The sequence below is a fragment of the Astatotilapia calliptera genome, chromosome 13 (genome assembly GCF_900246225.1).
Source record: "Astatotilapia calliptera chromosome 13, fAstCal1.2, whole genome shotgun sequence".
Taxonomy (NCBI): Eukaryota; Metazoa; Chordata; class Actinopteri; order Cichliformes; family Cichlidae; genus Astatotilapia; species Astatotilapia calliptera.
This window is the reverse complement of record NC_039314.1, coordinates 12,064,538-12,088,972: the sequence shown is the minus strand read 5'-3', so window position 1 is coordinate 12,088,972 and position 24,435 is coordinate 12,064,538. Positions and strand designations below refer to the sequence as shown.

General features: G+C 36.9%; 1 protein-coding gene across 1 annotated transcript in view; it reads right to left on the bottom strand.

Annotated features, from left to right (window-relative positions):
- The window catches only part of eys (eyes shut homolog), a 124,738-nt gene that overhangs the window by 72,010 nt on the left and 28,293 nt on the right, over positions 1 to 24,435 (bottom strand). The window contains exons 10-21 of the mRNA XM_026190933.1: positions 20,995 to 21,134; positions 19,755 to 19,918; positions 19,346 to 19,599; positions 17,201 to 17,305; positions 12,665 to 12,787; positions 10,695 to 10,808; positions 7,988 to 8,095; positions 7,212 to 7,445; positions 5,739 to 5,861; positions 5,523 to 5,636; positions 3,610 to 3,723; positions 2,464 to 2,577 (exon numbers count right to left, since the gene is read on the bottom strand). Coding sequence (XP_026046718.1) covers positions 2,464 to 2,577; positions 3,610 to 3,723; positions 5,523 to 5,636; positions 5,739 to 5,861; positions 7,212 to 7,445; positions 7,988 to 8,095; positions 10,695 to 10,808; positions 12,665 to 12,787; positions 17,201 to 17,305; positions 19,346 to 19,599; positions 19,755 to 19,918; positions 20,995 to 21,134 — 1,707 coding nt within the window. The remainder of the gene's footprint in view (positions 1 to 2,463; positions 2,578 to 3,609; positions 3,724 to 5,522; positions 5,637 to 5,738; positions 5,862 to 7,211; positions 7,446 to 7,987; positions 8,096 to 10,694; positions 10,809 to 12,664; positions 12,788 to 17,200; positions 17,306 to 19,345; positions 19,600 to 19,754; positions 19,919 to 20,994; positions 21,135 to 24,435) is intronic.

Genomic DNA, 24,435 nt, shown 5'->3' with positions numbered 1-24,435 from the left:
TCACTTGTTTTTGACATTACTTTCTACAGTTCTTTGAATCACACTAGAACACTTTCATTTTCAGAGCTCTGAATGTTTCTGCTTATGTTGTCAGTATGTCATTGAAGTGCCTTTTTTAAAGTCATTTTCTTCTGATGACTCTGCTGTAAATCCCAAATTTGTGAAATACTGCCCTGACTGTTGTCCTTCTACGATGATCTCACAGCCAATGAGCTCATTAGATCTGTCAAAGTGGTTGTTGGGTTTTACTGAGGTCCTTCTCAACTGGCTGCCTGATTTTTTAGGATGAATTGCTAAAAAGAGTCTGGCTAAGTAAATGTTTTCTCTTTTTTTTTCTTTTTGCCATCAAACATAATAAAGTTTTACTGTTTTGTGTTTTGGAGAAATCCCAGTTTTAGAAATGTATCACGCACAGTCAGCAGTGCATCTCTTATAAGACCAGCATGTGGATTAATAATATATTAAAAACTAAAATATTTACCAGAATGGGATTTAAACCCAGCTGTGCCAAAACGCAACATAAAAAAGTTTTTTTTTCATCATTATGCTGATAAAATTATCTCATCTTTTCTTATTCATTTATGTGGGGATATAGTATCAATAATAAAATGTGAAAATTACTTTTTAACATATTTATTGATTTATTTGAGAAAATGAAATGACTGAGTAAATGAATTCACCGTGATAAAGTAATGCATCTGACAACCAGTCATGGATAAAAGTACTAGGCCGTCATGTAAACCCATGCCATGAAGCTCAGCACAGTTTCTATGCTGATGTTAATTCCAATGGTTTGGAATATGTGGTCTGTCACTTTTTATATGTCAAAAATTAACAATGCAGTTTAACATAGTTAACTGATGTGCTGCATGTAGAGTTACAGCTATTTCTAATTTTCAACCCTTGTTTCTTTGTTGGACTTTTGCATTCACAATACACAAACAAAATTATAACAAAAAATTACATAAAACCATAACACACTATAATTACAAAATTATGAAGAATTCTGTGTAAAACATAACGTAAAAAAAAAAAAAAAAAAAAACATAAGAAATTATTAGAACCCAGGCTCTGGGCTCTTTAGTACTGAAGAGGATTAGGGCCACTGGAAAAAAAATCTGAGAAAAAAGTCAGAATTCTGGGATTAAAGTCAGAATTCTGACTTTTTTCTCAGAATTCTGAAAAAAAAATTTTTTTGATGAAAAAGTCAGAATTCTGAGAAAAACGTCAGAATTCTGACTTTAATCCCAGAATTCTGACTTTTTTCTCAGATTAGGGCCACTGGAAAAAAAATCTGAGAAAAATCAGAATCAGAATCAGAATCAGAAACTTTATTGTCATTGTCATGAGAACAACGAAAAAAGTCCAAATTCTGAGAAAAAAGTCAGAATTCTGGGATTAAAGTCAGAATTCTGACTTTTTTCTCAGAATTCGGGAAAAGAAGAAAAAAAAAAAAAGACGTGCCCACTCCCCCCCCCCCCCCCCCCCCCCCCCCCCCCCCCCCGTGTGGCCCTAATCCTATTCCGTACTTTAGAACCCAAACTTTCACAGATATTTTCAAAAGTAGACTACATGGCTACATCCGTGATTTTATGAGAATTAAAACACCGGAATCCACAGACAAAGAGGGGTGATTAATTGCTTTTGTCTAAATTTTGCATTTGTTGCATAGTGACCAGCAAAAGATGTCTGCAGAACATAAAAGTATCACGTCACAGCGAAGTTAACATTAAAGGTTTTGGTTAAAGAATTTTATCACTTCAACACTTATCCAAAGAGATATTTGTGAAAAATGTATTAAAACTTATTTGTTAACAAAAGGTAACACTTTAATAGTAAATTGACTGACTTACTCTAGTTTTGTTTTCATTTGATTCAGTTTAGTTTTTTGTTTGTTTCTTTACTGGACAATGAAATTGTAATTCTTAATTTTTCCCAATAACTTTTCAGTAAACACATATTAAAATGATTATAAAGTTAATGTAAAGTTGTATCTAATATTTGAAAATGGTTTATAAATGTTGTGTAAACTATCTAGAGCCATTTGGATAATAACAAGTTATTATTATTATGAAGTTAAAACAGTTATTAGTTTACTTTAGGCAGGTGGCGTGGCACTGACATAAAACACAACAGTAAGCCTAAAGTGTCATGGTCATGCCCTATTTCACTGTTTTCTCATATTTATTTGCACTAGCTATTATATTGTGGTTAGGGTTTAAAAAACACCAAGTTAAAGAGTTTTAGGACATGTGAGAATAAAGATGTCACATGGCTGGGAGAAGCATCAACTGTGGCTTATACCTGCCTAGTTATTCAAGAGTTCTTTATTTAACTACAGATTAAGAATAAAGACTTACTAATTTTGTTGAGACATGTGAAGTTAGTTCAGACAGGTGAAAATAATAGTATGTGAATTTAATTAACTTTGCTTTTTGTCCCCATTCTCTCAGTGCTCATTACCTTTAAATGGAGCCACACACTGGCAGAAGTAATTACCAGGCTGGTCAATGCAAGTGGCTCCATTCTTGCAGGGAGATGAAGCACACTCGTCAATGTCGAGTTCACATGTTGTACCTTTGACGGGAAAGAACACAACTTGATAAATATGCTATGCCGAAGAGTGATCGACGTAAACATTCAGTAATTCAACCAATTAAAAATGACCTTTTCTGTATTATTATCTATGCTGTACCGCATGTTCTTGCTGTTACTTTACATCAATCTTTCACCTGACGAAGAAAAGCAAATTGAATGTGGATAAACAACATGTACTTTTGGCATTCTTTGTGGGGAGGGGATATTGCGGACCTTAATGCTACACACAGAGAATGAAAGAAGTGCTAAACAGAGCTATAATACCATAAAGGGTTTCCTGCTGTGCTGCAGCAACGTAGCTGGAGCAGCAAGAACATCCTCTTTCTATTTTACATATCATTTGTCAACATGCAAAAAGAAAAAAGTTTTAAATGCATAATCCTTAAGAATTTTAGAAAGAAGAGAAATCACCTCCTTTGTGCGTGTAAGATTTCACAGGATTGAGCACTGCACCACTTCTATTTTTGGGTCTGCACTGTGAGAATTATTAGCAAATTGCTAGGAAACAGTTCAAAAGCCATTGTTGTCGTTGACCTTTAAGTTTGGGAGTCTTACCTGTGGTTTAATCTACAGTCAACTTTGCACTATAAACAGTGAGCATCGTAGCACCACATGTAAAGCAAAAAGCACTACAGGATAAGATGAGTGCAAACGTAACACCGCTCTACTAATTGCTCCTAAATAACCATGACCATTTTACACCTAAATACAACAAAGCAGAGGAATGACTATGGCTGTAGATTCATGTTCACATGTTAGTGCGAGTCTGAACTATAAACTGCTAGCATAAACGTACAGTACAGTGCTTCATAGCCCAAGATCTGTTGCAGATTTAGTACTTGTTCAACCTCAGAGACATGTTCACGTCCACAACCCCCATTTTTGTGAAGTTTTATTGCTTCTCTGTTTATTTGTACTGGAAAACTATTCACACATTATGCAAAATAAATATATGTATAGGATGTCACATCACACATTACAGAAGTATTCACATAAAGTGCATTCACTGACCTGCAAAGCCAGACATACAGAGACATCCGTAGGCATGAACTAGGTCAACACAAGTGGCATTGTGCAGGCAGGGAGAGGACGTGCACTCGTCTATGTTGACTTCACAGTAGATGCCTATAATGTTAACAAGCAGCAGCAGTCACAAATGGTCAAAAAGTGCCATACAGCACAGATTTGACTGAAGGAAAGAAATATGCTTTATTTGGCATGACGGTTAAATGTGTATATGCATGTATGCTCAACAGGTAATTTTGACTATGCCTACATAGTTGCATTAACAACCATGAGCAGGTGTACATAATAAAATGATTGATGGGCACACACACATTCTATAGAATACAGACTATTGACTTGCTGTTCTGTCCTTGTTTTTTGCTCAAAATAGAGAGCAGATTAGCAGCAAACTAACCAAGCAGCAAGATGATTTTTTTCCTTCACTATCGCTGTTTCGCACATTTACTCTCTGTAAGCTTTAGAGGAGGCTGTTACATAGTGTGAAATGCCAAAATGATAACGGGTCTTTGAATTACACCAACATTCCATGTAATTACAGTGTACTGTTTGTGCTGCACTTGTAACACTATAAACAATAGAGCTGTTTTTTTTAACCTCATCTCCTCCTTTGTGGATCTTTTCTAAAGATTTGCATGGTGGAAACATTAACACATCGGATTAGTCTTGCTGCCCATAGTGACGGTCAGCTTTCCCAGAAATAATTATCTAAGTGATCTCTCTTTAGCACAGTCGAGACATCTAAGTTTTTGTGGGGGTTTTTTTCAAAGTTTTTGTCCAGTAATGAATGCTACATGACATTTTATTAAAGCAGATTTGCTAAGACATATGTTCTATTATATTCTGGGAATTTATTCTGATTTTGGTGACTCAATTACGTCTTTAATTAAAAAAAGAGAATAACACTTTTCAAGTCAGTATTTGGTAAAATTTATGAAGTTTCCTCTAGATTTCAGTTCAGAAAACCCATGAAATGTCAATATCAAAGCCTTTTAGATTTTATTTAGATAAACACTGACATCTTATGAGTTTATGAATCCCTTATTGTGCTAATGACAATACCAAACAAACATTTCTACTTTGCACAGATGTATTAAATAATCTGTGAAAATTTTAATGGCAGCATTGAAGTTCTCAGAAGGATAAACATCCTCTGGCTCTCCTCTGACAACACAGACTACATTTTTATACCTCTGATTAGCAAGAGTGTAGTTGGGTTAAAGTAAACACTGCTTTTGCTTATTTTACTCAACACTTATGTTAAAAATAGCCACATCTGGAGGCATCAAATCCAAAGATATTTGTTTCCAAAAATCCAAAAATTACATTTACAGCAAGGAAATATTTACACAATTTTAGCATTACAATTTAAACTTACTGTATTACCTGTTTAAGGAAACATTTTTCAAGAGCTATGACTATAAGACATTAAATACATTCAGTGAAACTTCAGAAGCACCACATCCAACCTTGAGCCTGTAAAGTTTTATGCACTTTAAGATCATTTTCATACTTCAGCTGTGGGCAATAAACTCTTAACACTTTGATTTTTCTCAAAATTGGATCACAAATCAAACTGCTAGCACTGTTTAATAAATATTTTAAAATACATTTTAAGGAAGCTGTAAATATATAGTAATAAAACAGAACAAGAAAAAAATACATATTTGTGTATTAAATTAATATATGATCTTACATTCATGGCATTGTGTCAAAAACAAACATACATTTTCCGTGTTGCATTAACAATAAATTACATAATATATGGATATTATATTTTTACTATGCTTGCTAATGTTTATAGACATTTGCCAGTTATTTCGAGTGACTCTTGCTCAGCTTTATTTTCATAGGTCACACATATATGTTTGAGCAGTCATGGTAAGAACCATATAAAATACCTGTGATCCCAGGGGGACACTGGCAGCTGAATGAGTTGAGCTCATCTACACAGGAGCCTCCATTGCGACAAGGCTGGCTGAGACATTCATTCACTTCAATCTCACAATTATTTCCTAAGAAAATATAAAAGAAGGACTGCATGTTGACAAATTGCTTCTGTGAATAAAATGCCACTTTAACTCACAAAGAATAACTTCAAGATAGCTTTCACTTACCAATAAATCCTGGTGCACAGAAGCAATTGTAGCCGTTCAAAGTGTCTTTACAAATGCTCAGGACTCCACATGGCTCTTTTTCACAGTCATCAATGTTTATCTCACAAAACTGGCCTGTTAAACCTGTGGAAAAAGGGTGAGAGTTTCTACGGGATCTCTCATTTTTACATTGCATTTCTTTAAAGTTATCCCTTTAGGATGCTTGATAACATACCGTTGTTGTTTTTTTTAAATCTCTGAAAGTTATATTATTTATAACTATAACTCTATAACTCGAGAAAATGACAAAACGTACACTGAGTGTACTATTGTTAAGGAAAAACAAAAATGTAAATATTTATGTGGAATTTTGGACTCTGAAACAGTGTTTTTGGGACTTTTCTGCACATATTTTATTGTGCAAGGTTGCACATGTGCACACATGAGCAAGATAAGCTGATACCATAAAAAAGAAATGCATAGTACCCACAATGGTTTGGAAGAAGAAGACTGCGAGGAAGCAAATGTTAATAACAGAGCAGGGTTAAATAAAATTCCAAAATGTCTTTGTGTTTCATGTTAAGGGAAGACATGCGGTTATTGTTGCAGTGTGTTATAGGAGAAATAATTAATGAAAACATAAGCCTTTTTACAAGAAAACCCCAAAGTGCACCTTTTAAGCATAAAATCAACATGCATTAAAAATGTAAGATGTTTGTCATGAGCATGTTTGGTTTGAGGCTTTTTATAACTACAATTTTCTTCTGTTTTAAAAAACCCCAAAAAAAAACAACTGGTTTTACTTTCAAATGAAAACACAGCACTTCATACAAGCAATGAACCCTCAGTGCCTTCCACACTGTTCACTTAAAGCTATGAAAGAACTTCTTAGAGAAGGAAATTAGTCATTCGAGATGTTGTAGGTAGACGACAGTTGATTGCTAATGAAATTATTTTAGCATTTCTAAACAATTTGCAAAGATTGTCCTATTTTATTAACATTTTACTAAGTACCAAAATTATCAGTGTGATCTGGAGGTTTAAACATTTGTTATAACAATTCTTTGTGGCCACTGCTAGTACAGTAAGTGCGGCAATCACCAGTACAGGTTGCATTTTTTATCAAATAGAAATGAAGTAATGACTGCAATTTCGGATTGAAATATTTCATGTTATAATAATAGATGTGCTTACTTGTATTTTATCAAAGGGATACATTGCTAAAGGAACACTTGTGGAGTCTACGTGGGCAAAGAGGAATCCTAAACGTCACCACTGCTTTGAAGTCAGCTCACAACCTGATGAACTGAGCCTTGACTTACACATTTCATAAGACTGTTATGTGTTGTTGCTTAAGGCCAAAGAGATTAGACTCCCACAGAGAAGAAAGCTGAACAAGTAAAAGGCTCAAACTGGGAGTGTGTCTGCTATATACATGATTCATTCAAGGAAATGCCGCACCTGAAACAAGCCCCTGCAGAGTGATGAACCCACCTGGTAAACAATCACACTTGAACCCTCCTGATAGATTGACACACGCTGAACCATGTTGACACAGGCCATCAACGCAGTGGTTTATAGGTGTTTTGCAGTGCCGCCCAGTGTACCCATGTTGACACACACATCTAGAAGTATTTTCCAGCTTTTCACAGAGGATGGTTCCCTCGGGGTTGCAGGGATTTGACACACATTGGTTTACCGATGAGGAGCAATCTTTGCCAAGGTATCCTGTAAGAGGTGGGATCAAAGGCATGGTTGATGCTATGTGCTGTGTACAGTAAGCTGTTCCACATCTGTCAAAAATCATGAATTGTGATTTCATGTAAATATGTCATTGCCAGGATTTTTAGTCCTTGCTGACTTGCATAATTCAACCAGTCAGCGTATATATCAATAAAGCCAAAGAGAGACTTCAGAAATAGTACAGGAAAACATACAGTCAGCCTTTTCACCAATCTGAATATGTGTATATTGGCTTCTAATGATATTCAATTGGAGGTAAAATATGTGTTGATTATTCCACAGAAAACAACAACAGTGATATGTTTTAATGTGCACTAACGACTGAAGTTACAAAAGGGATTGGGCGTCTAATTAAGTGATGCTCAGTGTGGCTACATCGATTAAATAACTTAATACTATTTTTTATGAAGCCCACTGTTCAACATTTATAGATTAGTGACTGGAGCAATGAGTACGTCTGATCAATATGTCAAAACAAAGATTAAATAAATGTATGCCAATCTGCTGTGTAAAGGCTCGTTCAATACCTGCCGGACAAATGCACTGCGTTTCCCCAGTCAAGCTGTAGGAGCAGGTTCCTCCATTTTTGCAGAGGTCTGGTGTACACGGAGAGTCGGACAATGAACAATTTTTTCCTGAAAAGGTAAACATTGTTAACAAGATTGTTAATTTATCAAGGTGATGACGAACGATAGGACTGGAAACGTACAGAAACGTCTCAACAAGGTGACACACAAATGAATTTGACTGTAGCGAGGAAAGACCATTAAAGTGAGAAGTGTGTGTTTTAGTAATGAAGTCAGTAGGGGAGATAATGCTGTGTAATTGCCATATCTTTGCACTTTTAGTGTCTATCAAGTTTTTTTTCTCACCGCTGAAAGCACACATAGTTTATTGAAAAATATGTTTGGGTTTTCTTTGTTAAACATATATGGGTTGGAATGAAAGTTTCATTAATATCCTAATTTAAAAAACCTAAATGAACATGTATTAGTTAGGGAAATTACCCAAAGTAATTTAAATGTTTGCACTTTGTGCTTATTAAGAGGATAAAGTGCTGTTTTGGATTTCTGTACCACATGTTCTATATGTAGACAGATTTATCCAATATTCAGCTTATACGTGTGGATTTTTAATTATCAATTAGATACACTCTTACATTAGTAAAGCCAGATATTTTAATGGTTATAGCTGTTTAACATTCATTGAACTAGGCTATGTTCATCAAGGCCCACTGTGAAAATGATAACACAGATAACTCGCCAGTAAAGCCCGCAGGACAGATGCACTCATAGTCTGCAACCAGGTCAATACATGTGGAGTTATTGGTGCAGACACATTCATCATAGTTGATTTCACAGTTCAGCCCCTTAAATCCTCGTATGGAAAGAAAAGCAAAAATCACATATCAGATATGGTGTGTGAATGTCAGTAAACACCAGACTTGAAAAGATACTAATTACCCATAAATTACAACCCAAAGCAATTTATGGCTTTCATCTAATTTTACATGACTTTTTCCACAAGTTAACAAGGTAGAGAATACACTGTGCCACAGGAAAATAAGATGTATGTTTTCACTCTGCGTGCTCACCTGTTTATGATTTTTTTTCATGGTGGTTAATTCTGAGTTATCTCACTACATTTGATATTTAAAAAATTAAAAGGTTGAAGTCATCATGTAAAAGTGAATGCTGCCAATTTCTGACATTTTAGTCCCTCATAAATATATTCCACCGTGTGGTCACGCTACAAAATGACTATCATTAGCACTGTCACACACTGCAGCTACAGGAGGCCCATGACTAATGCTTGGCTATCAGCACCATCGGTGCAGGTCAAATTCTCATCATTTCTCAAACTGACCATGGAACCAATTTCCACCTCTCTCCAAGTCATAAAATTTGACAATTATCCTGACTTCATTAAAAATGCATAACAGGCTTCACCCACAATCACAGATTAATCAGAGGTATGTCTCACAGGTAAGATGTCAACCGGACCAAGAAATTACAGGAAAAATAGGTGTGATTTATTTCTTTTACACTAATGACACACGTGACAATTTCTGATTGAATGATTTTATGTGATCGGAGAAATCTCAGCAAATACTTGCCAACCTTGAACTGCAAACCAGGAGATTCAAAATGTTTAACTGAATATTATCCTGAGTAAAGCTAGCAATCAGCTTTGTATGGTTAAAAAAAAAAAAAAACAGCTGTTGGGGAGAGTACAGTACCTTTACACAGATTTTAATTGAATTCTGCTCTTAGCTCTATTAGCTTCGTTTCAATTTTGACAAAATTCTATCCTGACAAATGAGACAGGGAACAATAATCTTATGTAGTTATGCTGGAATTGAGTCCTTGCAGATTCCGTGAAGGCCTGTGTGGATAACACTAGTTATTTCATTTTTGTTCAGGACAAATCCAATAGATCTAAGAGAGTCTGTGCTGCAATGCAATGCACAAGAATTCCACTGTTCACTTGAAAGCAATAAACTTACTGAATGTACCGTGCATTCTTCTGACATAGTGAAAAGATTTTTTGTGCAGGGGAGAGGAATCTGGAGGGGTTGGTTCAGTTCATTTCATGCATTAATGAGCTCATAAGATGAGAATTTTGGAGAAACTGCTGTAAGGTAGATAAAAAATATGTGTTGCAATTGCTAAAATTATTCAAAATACAGTAAACTATTACAGATGTTTTGATTCTTGAGATTAAAACTGAAGTAGATATCACTGTGAAATTAGAGCTCGGCTACTTTAAAAAAGGCAGAAGAAGCGACAAAGGAAATAAGAAAAATTCTTTACCACATTCAATTCTGTTTAAACAAAGTATTATGTCTTACAGTAAGTATCAGTCTACAGTAAAGTACACAAATGGTGATGGTGCCCTCATTTTGTCACCTGGATACTTTTATAAGAGTTTTCCTTGTAGCAAAAAATAAAAAGCCTCGCTTCGCGAATCACTTGAATCGCAGCTGCAGTGAAAATAAGTCAATGTCTTTTCATCTCTGCTTGCCCATTTATCCCTAAGAATAAGAAAACGACCTCCAAATGGAAAAAAGAAAAGAATGTAAAAGTGTTTCTGAATAGCTATTTCATTTAAACCATGGTTATAACTTTAGGGCTGCAATTGCTTGACTGCCCACTTAAAAACCAACAAAGTCTGAATAAGCAATATAATGATATTATCTTGACTTTTGGGACATATAATTGCATTACAACTTACCCTCTGAGCATAAGCACTGATACATGTCAATGCCATCCACGCAAATGCCACCATTCTGACATGGGTTTGACTGGCACTCATTAAGATTTACTTCACAAAACGACCCTCCAAACCCTGCAGCATATGTAGAAAGAAAGAAAGAAAAAAAAAAAAAGCGTTATTTGAATCCTTTTTGGCTGGTTTTATTTCTCAGTCAATTAGGATCAGCATGACTTTGTTTTCACAAACAAAAGCTGGTTTTCAAAGCTCGTATTGATTCAAAGAACTTGCTGGGCACATGCAGACTCAGCTCACTGGATCATTTAATCATGTTTAATAAGAGGCAGTCATTGCCCTTCTGATTTATTACATTAAACAAGCCAAATCCAGTGATTTTTAAGATCAAAGTCAATCAATACACAAAGAGAACCGCATAAAACAAATAACATGCATCAGCGCACACATGTAAGCACACTCACGCGGGCCATTACAAAGAGGAAACATGCCAGTGTTTTAAGCACATTATTTCTGGTGCTACACAAGCTGTGTGTGGGTTAATGTCCCACTTATCTGCCACAGAGTAGTTGTTTGAGTGTACACAATGTTTCACACACAGTTATCCAAATGTAACGGTCTGAAGATGACCTTCACAATTAGAAATTTAGCAAAGATTAAAAGGACAAGGAATTTGTCTTACTGCAGGAAAAGAAGTTTATAAGTTTGCACAATAAAAGTCACGGGGTTAAAACGAAGAGAAACAGAAGAAAACAAACCCAGCTGCTGTGTTCTACAATCCTGAGTTAAATAACTTCATTCACTAAACTCTCTTAATGTAATGCCAGTGCAAAATGAAACATTTCCCAATCAACTTTCATGTTTTATTCATATAGAAATTACACATTTGCATGCAAAATCGACCAATCTGAGTTCATTCTCAGACCACGGATGGGTGTGCTTTAGCGTATGTACTAAATATTAGGTCAAAAAGTTGGCAGCGTGGGATAGTGAGTATAGTGAGGGGCATGAGTAACATGTTTTACAACACCTTAGGCTCAAAAGCATTAGATAATATGGATGCCAAGACTGTCGACAAGAAATATCTAAACAAAACAGCACCTCACAGCTTGCCCTTGAGAAGTGTTTTAGGGAGAGCAGCTAGCTGCAGGTTGCTTGCATTTACATAAGAAATCACTCACGATCCTTCACTGTGACATCTGCCGAGCATAAATGCAACGGGGGTAATGAAGTTACGGTTATTGATTAGGTTACATGGACTTTTATGTAACAACCATTCGTTTGCAGAGATAGAGGTGCTGCTGAGGACTAGTGTTGGCTGAATTATGACTGGTATGGCTAGCAAATGTTTATTATTCCAAGTACCCTAACTGCATCCAGAAAAAAAAAACTGCATGATTCCCCTTGTGTGTACTTACACAGCACCAAACTCACACACGCTACTGACTTGTAAGTCTCTGAAGCCTGGATAACCCTGGCAAGCTTCAGAGTATCTTAGAGATCAAGCCCCTTCCACTTACTCTTGTCTTATCCCTGTCACTTCTGGCAGCGACATGCTGTGATAACAGTGACATCCACATGGAAGGGAATCCAAGAGATTTGACTGACACACAAACAAAATTAAGTTTTTGGGGGTTTTTTTTTAAGAAACCGTGACATCATCCTTTGAAAATCAGCATTTTTTTTATCAGACAGTTTGGAACTTAAAAAACATAATGCATCAGTGTAGGTGCAAATTTTAATATATGATCTAAAAGAAGAAATTTTTCTGCAGTAAAGTAAGGCATGAAGTGATGATCTTTCTAATGAAATAATGATTTGCAGAGAACTGACATTTGCGAAGCTTAATTTACCAGTGAGTCAGTGGAGGCAATTTCATTTTTATGTAATTTTTTTCACTGTAAATATGTGGACAAATAAGCAGGCAAAACACAGATTTGTGTGCTTACTTTTAACCTGTTAAAAGACTTGCTCACCTCTTTCACATGTGCAAGAGAAATTCTGTCCATCCTTGGTCTTGGTGCATTTTAATGTATGTTCACTGCACATTCCAAACGAGCAAAGGTCAATATCCAAAGAGCAATCTTTCCCCTTGAACCCTGAAACAATGCAAAAGCAAAAATCAGCAAAACCTTGAGGAATCAAGGCACAAGCATTGAATACATAAACACACAAAATGCAACACACCTTTATGGCTGCATGTTTTATTAGATAAAGACAGCTTTTATTCAGCAGATTAATGGACGTATTGATTTTTCTCCTTGCAATCTACCTACTATGCAGTATGCTAATTGAGTGAATCATTGACAGGGACCTACCACACCGGACTGATCTATATCACATTATCTACCCCTACACACGCACATCTGCATGTCACTGATAGATACCTCTGTCAATATCTACTGCTGCAAATAAAGAACAGACAGATTTGGAGACTGGTATGCATTAAACGTTTCCAAAAATAGATAAATATGAATGGGAAGAGTCTTAAAATAGATCACCTTTTAATATGGGCAAAACTAATATGGAGTAATACTGAAAAAATATGATAGTGCTAGTCTAGTTATATTTCCATCGCAAATATCTGTGTGAAGTTGCCGTCAGTTCTCTTGGATTGTGTAATGCATTTAGCTAGAAGTGGACTTCACTTTCTTTAGACTGTAACCTGAATCCAGACCAGCTTACTTTCCACCAGCACATCTGATGACCTTCCAACTACCCCTTTTCCCCATTAAATTATGTATTACCTTGGCTAGTTAATGGACAGCTATTGCCTCCAACAGAGTGTTTCAGAAGTGTTTAATAACCAATTGTGCATGCAGTTCACTCTGAGGTTAATGTTGCATGAAGGAATGTCACATTTACAGTGTCACCATCTCCAAGTGGGACTCCCTATCCTATCTGACACCTACTAGTGGCTCAGTCCTCAGATGAATGAAAAAAAATTATAAAAAATTTCTTCTGGTTTCAAAATTCATACCCACAAGATATTCTAATGAAACACGCATTTACATTGAGTAAGTTTTGGGTTTAGCCTTCATTAATGATCTGCTTGTTAGGTAACATGGTAGAGTACAAACTATACTCTCTGGCCACATTGTTAGGTATAACTGTTCAGAGCTATCTAATTAGCCAATCAATTACAAGGTAAGAATTCAATGCATTTAGGAACGTAGACATGGTCAAGAAGATCTGCTGAACGTCAAACCGAACATCGGAATCGAGAATAAAGGTGTATTAAATGACTTTGAACATGGCAAGGTTGTTGGAGCCAGATGGGCAGAGCAGTTCAGAAACTGCTGATCTACTGGGATTTTATACACAGCCAGGTCTAAAGTTTACAGAGAATGGTCCAAAAAAAGAGCGGCAGTTCTCTTGGTGAAAGTGCCTTGTTCATGTCAGAGGACAGAGGTGAATGGTCAGGCTGCTAGGACAGGCAAAGTCACCCAAAGAACCATGCATTAGAACCAAGGTATGCAGAAGATCCTCACTGAGCACACAATCCACTGGGTGCCACTCCTGTGAGCTGATAACGGGAAACTGAGGCTACAATTCATACAGGCTCACCAAAACTGCACAACAGAAAATTAGAAAAAAGGTTGCCGTGTCTGGTAAGTGTCAGTTTCTGTTCAGACAACCAAATGGTAGGGTGTAAGCATAGATCCATTTTTGGCTTGTAGGCAGTGGTGTGTGGAATATTTTCTTGGCACAGATTGAGACCCTTAATACCAACTGATGATCTTTTAAACCACACCCATCCCTTTATGGTCACATTGTTTCCATCTTCCAATGGCTATTTGAAGCAGAATATCACGTCATTTCATTTCATTTCATTTTTATTTATTTCACACTTGGTACTACAAATCAAACAAAACAACCACATCTTCTGTCAACAAAACACAACAACCATGTGTGAAAAGGAGCAGGAAGAAGAAAATATTCTTATTAAACCCTGCCCCCTATCTACCATCGAACTTATATCACCGGTGGGCACCAAAAATCAGGAACAACTAATATTGACATTTCTCTCCGGTCGAATCCCAAACCAACATCACATTCATTCGCATTCTTCATACTGAGTTATCGTTTTAAACATATAACACTTTTTAAAACATTGTAAATTTATACAATTCTTTAAATTATAATGAAGTGAATTCCACAGTCTTATACCCCTAACCGTTGTGCTCATTAATCTTTGTGTAGTCCTGGCTAACTGATGTTTAAAATAAAATTTCCTTCTATTCTCTTCTCCCCTTGAACACATCAAAAATACTCTTTGTAACTTAAAAGGCAAAATATTATTTTTAGCCTTAAACATAATTAATAATGTCCGTAATTTCACTAAATCTCCTAATTTTAATAATTTTGATTCTATAAATAATTTGTTTGTATGTTCTCTATATTTAACATTATGAATTATTCGTATAACTTTCTTCTGTAATAGGTTTAAAGGTTTTATGGTATTCTCATATGTATTCCCCCAAACTTCAACACAATAGTTGATATATGAAAAAAACAAAGAAAAATATAAAATACGCATTGTTTTATAATTTAATAAATCTCTTATACTACCCAAAATATAAATACTTTTGACCATTTTCTTTCTAATATGTACGTCATGTCACAAAGCTCAAATCATCTCAAACTGCTTTCTTGAATAAGTTTGTTGTACTTAAATGTCAGGTACTAGCAAGGTGCATCCAACAAAGTGGTCACTGAGTTCATACACAATTCAATTCAGGTAATCTGCCATAACACCATTTAGCCTTTAGTTCATGTTAAATGTTAATAATCCAACTAGCTGCATTTGTATGAATCAGTTTAGGTCTTGCACATTTACACCTTGGTTTATTTTACAACATTCTCAATTCCTTAAAATTTGGTGCACTTTTTTTTTTTTTTAAATTGGAACAGCGAGACGTCAGTGCTGTATTGCAATATTATTTTGCTATTTCTTCTTAACTAAAATATTATATCTTCAGAATGTGGGCAGTTGCTGAGTTAAACAAGTACCATCTTCACAGAACTTGGGAATCCCCCAGGAAATACAGCTGCGATCAACAAATGAGCACAACTGCCAATCAGTGTGTGTGTTTACCCATCTAGATGCAGCTTAAACTTTTTTTTCTGTCTCTAAAAAAACCACATTTATAAGACTGGCCAGTCTTGATTGAATAATCTTTACAACTCTTCTAATCTAATTCTGTTTCATATACATTTGGAAAAAAAATTAAATACTGTCACCCAATTCAAGCTAAACTGGAAAACACATATATGATGGACTGTAGCTCCAAACAAGACAAGGTGGCAGGAATGGACTTGAACACAAACAGGAGATCTTGTCTGATTCTTTTTGTGTGCTTTTTGTAGTAGGAAGCATGTATGTTTGACAGATTATCTAATTAAATTTCTCACGGGATAAAGTGATCAAAAGCACCTGTCTGTAAATCTGTCAGTGAAATTATAACCGTAATGGAACCATTACTCACACACTGGTGTTCTGTTTTTGACAAAATCTAATTTGAGAAAAAGGCAGAAAATAATAAGATCAGATTATTTACAGTGATGCATTTTTTAATATCCGCAAGGCCATAAAATACACGTATAACAGGCGCTGTTTCAAGTTACTTTTAATTCAACTACATGTGTTTATTTATTTGTTTATTCAGCGCCTTGAGGCAACTGTGGTTGGGATTTGGTGCTTAAAAAAAAATGAACCAAAATGACTTGAATTGCATATTGTATACAACTTTTCTACTATTTTATATATTAAGAAAAAAATGGGCAAAATGACCTACTGCTCAACACCAAAGTGTTTTTTCTTGTCCGGTCAGCACCTATGTTTTGTGGGATTTATTTTCAAATATTTATCTGTAAATCCTGTTTTGTGGATTGTGATTGTTTGCAGTTCAATGTGACATTGGGCGTGTTATGCCAAGCGGCCTGGCTGTGGCATTCTGACGCGCAATCAAGTAATGAATCAGTATTTTATTACCACTGCTCTCGAAGGACTACAGCACCTCCATCTCTCATGGACTGATTATGGACCATTCTTATAACATTTGTTATAAATATGCTAAATGTGGAAAACCTGATTAAAGAACAAGCTCACACCTACAGTAAGCAGAAGCTGAATTACTGTATATGTGGACAAATCAGTGTTTTACAAAACAGGAAAGGCCGTATCTTTTTTCTGGGTTTACTGGCAATCAGTTTCAACCGTGGTTATAAAAAGTAAATTTTAAAATGCTAACAGTTATTTTTTGTAACCCCAATCTGCAATACCAATTTATAGTTGCCTCAGGTAGAACCTTTTTCTTGCATTGAAACTTTCTGAAGAACAAAGATCTCTGGTAACTTTGTGCATTTTAAACAAAAAAGTGAGAAGCAAAGAAAGAAGTTGGATGTAACTGCAAGAAATTTCAGCTATTCCCATGGTAAACGATAGAGAAAATTAATAGCATGATATTTTTATAAACATACTTAGTTATACACAAGTAGACGATACTTACCAGTTGGACAGTGACAAATGAAGTCATTTATCAGATCCATACATGAACCTCCATTTAGACAAGGCTGTGGCCAGCAATCATTTACATTTTCAGAGCAGATCCTTCCTGCAGGGGTTTATACAGTATTACAGGACAAAACAAAACACTTTAAATATGTCTCTACCACAGATGTGACTGTCAGCCTGCCAGTTTAACAATTATTCCAGTGAAGTCCAACACGTGACTCATATTTGCAACCAGAACAACAATCAGAACATATGCAGTACAAATTTCTGCTTATTGTCCTCGAATCACATCAATAAACCAGCACCTGGTTTTATTTCATGAGGCAGCTGATTACTTCTGATTCTAGCGGCTTAAAATGTGATTGAATGATTATGTGTTCAGCATGTTGCTGCTTGCGTGCATGCATAAATGCCGTAGCCCTGGTTTTAGTATCCTGAGGGCAAGAGTTAGGAACGGAATTGATTAAAGATTTTTACTGACAAATTTAAAGCTGCGCCAGGTCTGGCCTCTGGCAATATTTCAGCCCTCTTAGTTCTCGGTGAGCCAGAGAGCTCAGAGAACTAACAGCCAGACATCCTCGGGCACTGCTCGTCTATCTGCACGGCTGTCTATACCAAAGGTAATTGTACTTTCACCATCATGACCCCATACACTGGTAGGCACTCCCTTAATCATGTACTGTAAGGTACTCAGATAATTAAAGCATCTGCTGACTGTACCTGCACATACATTCTCTACTAGATATTGTATACCCAGTTCAATAGTAAATCAGCCGCCCCCATTAGCTTAGCTAACTGATTTTACTTTAATTCACCGCTGTTTACACATTCACATCACTTGTAAATCAGGTTGGTACTGAATAAGTAATAGGTGAAGTAGCTTTAAAATTTTTTGTTTTTGTTTATCTCTTTATGCAAATAATTCAGGGACCACAGTGATGTATACTCTGAGAGCTGTTAGAGTGTTCAGATTATAAAACCACTGATGCGATATTCTTAATCTCTTGTATTGCTCTTTAGATACAGGTGATCCAACCGAATGTCAAACTAGCAAATGATGCAGTGAACGACGGTCAAGTTAAGGTTGATGTTTTCACACAGGAGTTTAGCTGCTCCTCTCTATTGACCTACCACAGCAGCTGCACCATCACTTGCAAAGCCAATAAGCCATGCACGTAGCATTTCTTCAGAGGCCCCTTAACAGCAAGGGTTTCTAACAGCAGTATATGAGACAGCAGCCCCAGTGCACAAGTGCAATTCAACAACTTGAAATGAGAAGCTGCAAATCTCTCCTTTGTAGGGAATTCTGATGTAGGTGATCAGGCGTGTGTTTGACACTCTGTAGGAATGTTTCTAGGATTTTTCCTCACACTCTGAATCTTTTTCATTTTTGTTATTTAGCTAACAGTTATTTTCACTCTGCAGTGCTTAGTGATATAATGAAAAGTTGGAATGGAACCGGATACACATGGGAAAAAAGTAATTCGGTGAAGGCAGCAAGATGTAGACCATATATAGATAAAGTGGGGGGAAAAAGATTAAGAAAACTCAAAGAAGTCCTGTGAAAAAGTAAGTACATCATTTGAGGACACTTTATTAGGCAACTTTATTAAAGCTGAAGTTTTGGCTGTTTGCTGGTCTTGTTAACACAAAGCTGCATGAATGGCTGATTCTTTGATTAAGTGATTCTTTGCTTTCTGCCACAGATTTGCTGCTGTGCTTGGGATCACTGCCCTGTTGTTTGGGTCGAGCCAATTTCTTTCAAGCTTTGGGTCTCGGACAGATGGCCTCACATTTGACCTTCTATTATTATAGAGGTGTTCACAATTACTAATGATCAGTCAGTAAAACACACTTCCTCATCCCCCCTTGCTGTTACTTACCATCTTAATTTACATGGATGCAGTAAGGGGGAACGTTTTTCACAGGACTGCAAAGAGTCATGTAAAAAATTTCTCTTTAACATGACTGCCTATAAAATTGTAATTTTATTGCTTTACTCATTAAAAATTATGATAAACTTGCTAATTATATGTTCCATAATTAGCACACTAAAAACTGCTCGAGAACCTCATATTCCTGTCACTGGTACTATTAATGATTGTAAACAGCACTGCATTCACATCAGATGGTCTCATACCCTCAAATCCTGGGGGACAGTGGCACCGATAATCACTGATTAGGTCCACACAGGTGGCACCATTTAAACAAGGGAGGCTGTGGCACTCATTTATTTCCACTTCGCAAAGCAGTCCTTCGAATCCAAGCATGCAACGGCAGGTGAAGTTATACTGCTGGTCCAGACAAAAACCATGTTCAGAGCAGCGGTGGTCAACACAGTAATCAATGTCCTCTTCACAGTAGATGCCTGTGTATCCTCTAGGACAAAGGCAGCTAGCAACAGATCAAAGAGAATCTCTTAATACTGTATAGAGTTAGAAGAATTCTTTCAAGCCTGAAGGAAAAGAGCAGTAAATGTAACAGCTTTTACAATCATTGACATTCTGGTGGCAGAACAGCCCCAAGACCATCAGGATTTGAACACTAACCTGTAACCATCAATCTCATCCATACAAGTGCCTCCATTTTGACACCCATGTTCAATACAGTCGTTGACATTTACGCGGCAGTCCTGCCCAGACCATCCAGGGGTACAGATGCATCGATAAGCATTGCTGTTATTTAACACACAGCGTCCTCCAAAGGCACAAGGCTGTTGATTGGAAATAGATGTTTTTAGATACACAAATCATGAAACAAGATATGCTCTTTCATGTGCAACTCTTTTATTTTGTATGATATTTTAAATGGGGCTGAGCTTATTCAGATTAAAGAAAATATAACCATCTTTTTTTTCTCCGAATCATTTCTTGCCCCTGGATCCCTGAAAATGAGCTTCATTAAAATAGCACGACAAAGTCATGAATACTGATTCATGCTTTATACTGGGGTCACTCGGGATTCCATGTAGCAGCTACATGTCATACAAGACAAGATCAATGGTCACTGAAGGCTAAACCTCCCGAGAGGAAATAAAAGTACACCTGCCAGCATGTGGATGCCACCGGGGAAAAACAAAGGGGCAGGGGAAAAGCTTGCTTGTGGAAAGGTCTATAATACAGGCATCATGGCACTTCTGTACAAGGGCCAACACAAGCATTGCTACACAGTGAGCGATCATCTCCATCTGTCATCTGAAGCACTTTCTCTGTTTACGCATACATAATATACACATACAAACATATACATCCAAATCAGGTGGCCTTTTCAGTTCTGTAAATGTGCAAACGTTGTTCATGCCAAACACAATCCAAAAATCCTGCCAAAGACAATTCCAGCGTTGCTTTCCTCCAACATAATTTCTTATGTACTATATATGGAAACTGCATTAAAAAAAAAAAAAATCTAAGATTTACTACACTGTTAACTAACTGTTAACATTATGCTTTTTATTGTTTTTATTTTTCGCACAGCGAATGTCACCAGCGCAGCCGCAACATCCGATGATTGCTATGTTTAGGGATTTTCACTTGGTGCCAATCTTCTATTCATAAAAGAAAACCATTATGAAAGAATATTCACCATTTCAGAAAAAACACTGACTCTCTGAAACCCACACCTTCTGAAGTTTTAGTTTGTCGAGATATGTCGCAGTTATATCCAAAACTTTGTCTAGCATAAAAAAAATAAAACAAATCCACAAAATGATATTACTGAGAAGTGAGCTTATTTATATTTGCAGACAGTAGACGAGGACAAAAAAAGCACGTCAAGATTTTTTTTACACACCTGAAGGTGCTGAGGACAGGGTACACAGCAGGTATACTCAAGCCCATAAGGGAGATCCAAACACTCAGTATTTGGTGGGCATGTGTTGTTGGACAGGGCACAAGCATCTATGTCAACTTCACAACTCTTTCCTTGAAAACCTGCAAGAAAAGATGTAATACATGCAATCTGACTTGAGCGATGCTGGACCACAAAAAACAGAAGTCCTGAAATCAGTGCCACTAGCATCTAATATAAGTCATGGAATTAAGGCTGCTCCTCTATATATTTAAGAAACAAGGGCAAAACTGACCCAATTGTGGGTCAGCGGGAGGATTGGCCCCATTTTGAAGCTCAGTCGATGATGCTCAGTGTCCTCCACCCCCCTATCTGCCTTCTGAATTTTTAATTTAAACCTGAACAGGCAAACCCTAGTAATGCGCTTTCATTTCCTCCTCTTTCTTGCTCTGTTGAAAAAAATGCATATCTGTATACCGTACTTTGTGGCTGATAAAAAAGGTTTACTGTATCAGAGCAGACCTTTTTCCTACAAGAAACAAGAAATAATATCTGATGTTTGCTGTGCAAGAGGGTACACTTAGCATACCCTTTAAGTATATTTGAAGCGAGTGAATACTGCATTACTTTGACCCTACACATGTGCTGTTCTATTATGTTTAAACAACATAATATAGTCAAAAGCAGGATGTGCTTTAAAAAAAGGTCACAGTTACAGTGGTTTATAATTTCAGCCATGCACCAAGATTTTTCTTAGTACTCTGGTCCAGCAGTCTGTGGGCTATTTTTTCACATGGCAGAACTCCCTTCACCATAAGAAGATGCAGCAGATGAGGCATATGAGCGGAAGAAGCTTAGGTTTACTGAGATAACAGATGAGATTTAGCAGCAACGCTGGAAAGCCAGGGTATGCCCTGTGGAATTTTGTTACCATGGATCTGCGGCCACATCTAGTACCAGTTTACTCAGGGAGTTAGGGATTCATGATCAGGGATTATGGCAGGCTGCAGAGGCAGTTTCAGAGGCTGCGGAAAAGAACAACTAATGGGAACGGCGGAAAAGAAAAGACAACAGCTTGTGTGCAAAGTATGGATATCTCATATTAAATATAGGAGATAGAGGAAAATATGTGTGTTACGTAAGCTGTCCAACATCACTATAGCGGCTCTGTAATCATCTTACATGTTTAAGAGCTTTTTGGATTAGGCCTACATTGTGCAATATTGACATAGTGTTGATATCAACAGTAAAAGGGGAATTACGGCTATCAGAGGCAGATATTTTAAATATGTTTGTCCCTAAATATTCAGCCTGGCTGGTGTAGAGGGGTACAGTCCTGCTCAGCCCACAGAGCAGGTGTAACGGGGATGGGACACGGTAACTGTTGAGCCTTATAGGGTGTCATGGGTGCAGTTCAACTTGACATCTGTGATGGGAGGTTCCCACTCAGTCCAAACAATGACATAACCATCAGCCCTCCCCTCTCTGCTCAGACACTACAGTAATCCCCCCAAAAGGACAGTCATGTCTAAAGCTAAAGAAAAATACAACTCAAAGTAGTGCTCATAGGATTGTTTTCTGCTTTTTTTTTTTTTTTTTAAATTGCTGGTCAGAGAATGAAATTGAGGATTCTCATTAAGACTACCAGCATGGTGGATACTAGGATGAGCCTCACTGTGGTGTGTTCTCCCATATTTAAGAAATTCATATTTGTTAACATAGTTTCATTATGCTTTAAAGGTTTGATGCAAGGGTCAGTAATTGTATCTTTTATAGTAACAGTAGAAGCAATAATTTAATTGACAAAATTCTAATAATAATGATCTGATGACTACAGTACACTCACCGGCCACCTCATTAGTTACACCTTGCTGTACTGGGCTGGACTTCTTTTTGCCTTCAAAACTGCCTTAATCCTTTGTGGCATAGTTTTACAAGGCGCTGGAAACCATTCCTCAATAATTTGAGCCATACTGATATTAAGATGTGATGCTAGTGGAGGCGAGAATAGAGAACTCCTGCAGGAAGCAGCCATCAGTAGATGGTATGCTGTGGTCAAAAACGGATAGACATGGCCAGTAACAATAGTGTTTAAACAAAGCTCAATTGGTATTAAGATGAAAAAGTCTAATGAGAATATTTTGCCCAAAACCATTACAACATGTGGTTTATGGAAAAATTCTACTAACTCAGTGATGCAGCAGAAATTGAGACACATCAGATATATCAAAAATATTCTGCTGTTCATTTCTGACAGTCCATCCATGCTATCTGTAGTCTCAGTTTCCTGTACTTAGAAGACTGGTACCCAGTGTGGTCTCCTGCTGTTGTGTTTAAGTTTGGTATGTTGTGTTCAGAGATGCTCTTTTGGTTGGTTGGTGGTTTTGGCTTGGTACAACCTTGGTGGTAATGAGTGGTTACTTGAGTTATTGCTGGCCTTCTATCAGCTCAAAGGATTCTGGTCATTCTAATCTAACAATAACGAGGTATTTTCACTCGAGAACTGCTGCTCAATGGAAAGTTTCACTGTTTTGGGGCCATTCTCTCGAAACCCTAGAGAGAGTAATGTGGGAAAATCTCAGTAGATCAGCAGTTTCTGAAGTAATCAGACCAGCTCGTCTGGCACTAACAACCATGCCAACTTCAAAGTCACTGAAATTACCTTTGTTCTCCATTGCTCAGTTTGGACTTTCTTGACCATATTTACATGCCTAAATGCATCGAGCTGCTGATTGACTAATTAGATATTTGTGTCAATAAGCATTTGAATACCTTTAGTTAATTCAGTGTATATATGAAGCTTTTTATGGTTAGGGTATGTGGTTATGTTCATCACATACATGTGCTTCTACAAGTTCCACCAGTTTGTGTGTGGTCCTTAAAAAGTAAATAAAAGGTGTTCTGCTTCTCAACACCTCTAAAAGAATAAGCAGTGTAGGAAATAGATGAATTAATAATACTCCAAGCTACTGTATCATTCACAGTCTTAGACAATGGGGAGTTATACCTTTGATACTTCAAGGACTGGCAGTTCATCAGTTGCTAAAAATACAATGCCACCTCTGAATGTCACCTTAAATTGTGACTCTAATGTGGCTTGCTTCAGCAACTGATGAGGCGAACAGACTCTGTGACCTGTGTGTCATTAACACTGATGTTGTGCTTTAATGTTTAATTGAACAAGAGTGAACAAACAGAGTTTCATTACCATGAGTGTTACATTTCATGAGTGTTACATTTCCCCTAAGAGTCTACAACAGCTAAAAATAACAGTAGCAAATTCTTGCGAGAGAAGCGTCACCTGGACACAGAGATGCTCTGCCCACCATGTCTCGGGTCTCTATATGCAGTGAAATGTTCCAGTAAAGTGGGCAAAAGCAACTGCCAGACACAGAAACTGTGCTGTGCCAACAACAGAAAGCTCCCGTCAGTCGTCCATCAGTT